Raw genomic sequence first — 3,825 nt, 5'->3', positions numbered from 1 at the left:
GCCATGATTACCAGCATTGTGAAGTGGGAGCTGGGGCCGCAATGATGCAATTCAATGCGGATTGTGTCACCAGCAGCCTGTACTGCCCACTTCACTCTGGCAGTGGGCTGTCACAGTCTGGGTTGGGGGTGGCTCTGGGAGGCTTGCCCATTCTTCTTGGAGGCTGGGAGCACCACATGATATTTGGGAGCCTCCCGGCTATTCTGGGAGAGTAGGCAAGTATGCATGTGGCGTCCCCAAAAATAGGGGAACCCACCAGTGGAGCATAAGAATACTGATTAGAAGGGGTGGTCTAGTTAATTTTTAAACCCTGCTTGTATGTAAATGTTTAAAATGTGTAAGGAAAATAGGTTGAAGGACTGTCCCCTGAAATGAGGGGAGGACTTGGTTCTGTCCAGTGGAAGGCCTATTAGGCTGTGGGGGAACACGAGGACGGGACACTACCAAGGGCAAGAATAGGGAGGAGAGTGCCCTGTTGCAGGAAAGGGGAGAGACAGCACGCGAGTATTGGCCCGTTGAGAGGAGCACGAGGAAGAAGAGACTGCTATAAAAAGGGACATACACGCGACAAGTGCGCAGTTGTTCCCAGGAGTGACGGAGTTAAGTGGCGCGCTGCTGTACGAAGCTTACCTGTGGAAGTCGGGTGGCTCAAGCAAGTGGTCCGGAGTCGAGAAGTGACGCTGGAAGCAGTTCCTGGAGTCAGCACCTCAGAGATGGCCCGGGTGCAGTGAAGGGACATCGCGGCCGGAAGTGGAAAGCTGTCGGGAGGAGGCGCGGCTGAGGCGGGGTGTCGTGACGGACGTCAGAGTGGAGGTGTGGCTGGCTCAGGCAAGTGTAAGCTGCGCTTAACTCTGCACAAGAGGGAGACAAGATGAGTGACGTTAATTAGACTTGGTGGTAAGAGACTCTGCCACTCAACCCTTACTATAGCACCGATAACCACCTAAAGGTCATTTGAGCCTAGCAGCCACCGGCACCGAATACAGTTATAAATAACCTCCACTCTGCATTACACCCCATACCGTTACCTGCAGACAGGTGTGGACAGTTAGTTAAGGGTGACAGCCCCTCCACAGGATATAGAGCCTTTGCTGCAGGGAGTTCTTATCTAAAGGGAACACACACTAAAGAAGATTTGCTATCTACATGCACCCAGTATCTTGGTCACTCTGATTTACTCTAAAAGAAGAGACAAATTAGGAGCCACAGGACTCAGCTGTGTTAATAAATAGGGTCAGTATACCTGGAGAGTTATTCAGAGAAAGTGCCAGCTATAAACTTAACAGTAGTGGAAGACCGCGACAGCAGGATTGATTAAGGAGCCTAGCCCTAGCACCCGATTGGCAACATTAGTAACAGTAGCAAGACAGCTTTTAGTACCTCTACTCTGTGGAGATCATAAAGTAACAAAACTGTTAGCCAGGACTGGTAAAAACAAGGGAGAGACATTTATACCAGGAGGAAGCTTAGCTTGTACGGGTAAACTCTGCAAAATAGATCTTCGTGAGGATAGTGGAGTCGATACTACAGAACAACCCCGGGCAACGCAGTGTACACTTAGGAGGACTTGATATTTTATTAACCTATTAACGGGTAGCTTCTGGCCAGTAAGCGTTAGGATAGTTAGCATATACAAGGATTCAATTATAGACTGTTAACCATTGTTGTTGCTGTTTACTTGGAGTTGATACAATCCACTGCGTTTTGTCATATTGCATGCAATAATCTTTACATTTCTAGGAGCAGCGTTAGACTGGTCGTAGCCAGGAGGCTAAGTTCCTGTATAATAAAAACCTGTGTCATTGTTTTGTTTGGTCTGAGTTGACATTGTAAAAGCAATTGTTATTGTAATTGCCATTTAAAGTGAACTTGTATTTTATGCTTTATGAATGCAGCGTAATAAGATAAAACTTCTCTGTTACAATAAAATACCCATTACTTTTCTCCCAACCCGTTTCATACTTACCTCTTCACCTCTCTGTACAAAGAAAGAAGCTACAACAACCTTAAAGCATACCCAGTGTGCGGGGGGGGGTTACATTTGGCGTCACGAACAGGATCCAGAGTCCAAAGTGAAGAGTGTAGGTGAGAAGTCATTAGAAAAGTGTACAATGTCACAGGAACAAAGAGCAATGGGGGACTCGGCTGGAGCAAGTGGAAGTGGTATTCCGCAAATCAACCCCATAACCCTTCCTTATTACTTCGGTGCTCCCTGGCTGCCTACTTTTAGTGGAGATAGATATGGAGGCGAGGGAAGTAACTTAACGGAATTCCGAAATAAAATAAGATCGATGTTTAGACTATACCCGTTAAATGAACGTCAACAAGTGGAAATCCTTATTGGCCAGTTAAAAGGGGCGGCTCTACGAGAAGTGACATCATGGCCAGCAGAGGAAAGACGTGATGTTGACCAAATCTTTCAGCGACTGGCCGCTACATTTGAAACCAGGACAGTATCAGAACTCAAGACGTTGTTCTATGGCCGTAAACAAATTCCAGGGGAGACACTAAGAGATTACACTCTAAGTCTACAAGAGGCACTTCGGGATATCCGGACTATTGGAAACGAAGAAGTGGGAGATACGGATGAAGTACTCATAGCCCAATTCATTGAGGGCTCTAATGGAGAAGGCATCAAGTCCCAACTGAAATTGTTAAAAATGCAGATGCCGGAACATTCTTTTCTGGATTTCAAAGAAATGGCTATAAAAATAGTAGGTTCCCAAAGAGGACCCGAGTTAAGTTTTCCAGAGATGCCAGACTTCCAGGAGGGTCATAGTGGGACCAAGACAAGACATATGGGAGAAGAAAATTCTTTGACTAGAAAGGACCTTGTGAAACAAAGCACTCAGTTACCCTCTAATGATCCTCTTGAAACTGTAGAGAAGCAGCTGAAGGAATTAATGTTGGGAATGGCTGAAATTCGTCACGAAATGCGGACTTTGAAGAAAAACAAATCTACCAATTATCAAACCACACGGTGGAGGAATGATAGAGAACGGAATACGGAGGATTGGTGGGCCCCTCCTAGAAGAACGGGACGACGGGCGACTGACCAATTTGATACCCAGGGGCGTCCTATTTGTCGACAATGCCAGAGACCAGGTCATATCGAAAGGAACTGTCTTCAAGGGGAGAGTTTAAACTCCCAGGCCCCGGGGAGAGAGAACGAACCTCGGGGGGAACAATAGTCACAGATCCTAAAATGAGGGAATGGTGGCCCCGTTATGTGGGAAAGTGTCCCATGCTCACCATTGATATTAATGGAATCAAAACCCCTGCAATGATTGACACTGGGTCGCAGATTACCACGATTCAATTCACTCTCTTTTAACAACATTGGGCCGCGGACCAAGTCATGCTACCCCCACCATCCTGGTTACAATTAATAGCCAGCAATGGGCTAGGCATCGATTGTCTTGGATACTGGGAAGCAGATATTAATATTGGAAACAGTTCCCTACCTAAACAAGGATGTCTGATTACGCATTCGGAAGATCCCAAGTCGATACCCGTTATACTTGGCATGAATATTCTCCAAAAATGCCCTGATGAATGGATTACTGCTTTGCGGAAAGAACTATCGCAAGCCATGATGGCGGAACAACGGATTCTGAAGAAGACGATTAAGGTACTCCTCGGGCATCAACATCTGGTAAAGGCAAAAGGAGAAGTAGGATGGGTACGAATCGGGGATGGCAAACCTGTTAAAATCCCACCTAACTCGGAAGTTCTTCTATGGGGAAAAGGACCCTGTGGACCCCATGGAGAAAAATACGAAGCCATAATAGAACCATGTATGATGCTGAACCGGGGGGAAGTGGC

General features: G+C 46.5%; 1 protein-coding gene across 1 annotated transcript; it reads left to right on the top strand.

Annotated features, from left to right (window-relative positions):
• The first annotated feature begins 2,125 nt into the window (after positions 1-2,125).
• Positions 2,126-3,191, top strand: LOC148538793 (uncharacterized). Its single transcript, XM_088452216.1, has one exon. It carries the CDS (start codon positions 2,133-2,135, stop codon positions 3,189-3,191), a length of 1,059 nt encoding a protein of 352 aa, XP_088308342.1. The 5' UTR covers positions 2,126-2,132.
• Positions 3,192-3,825: the final 634 nt, after the last annotated feature.

This window comes from Taudactylus pleione, unplaced genomic scaffold (assembly GCF_031769625.1).
Source record: "Taudactylus pleione unplaced genomic scaffold, aTauple2 ptg000036l, whole genome shotgun sequence".
Taxonomy (NCBI): domain Eukaryota; kingdom Metazoa; phylum Chordata; class Amphibia; order Anura; family Myobatrachidae; genus Taudactylus; species Taudactylus pleione.
Note: the sequence above shows the minus strand (reverse complement) of the source record. Positions and strands in the feature narration are given on the sequence as shown.

Bases quoted from the DNA above. Each gene is read 5' to 3' on its own strand.
- LOC148538793 (XM_088452216.1), top strand. From the start codon at position 2,133: ATGGGGGACTCGGCTGGAGCAAGTGGAAGTGGTATTCCGCAAATCAAC.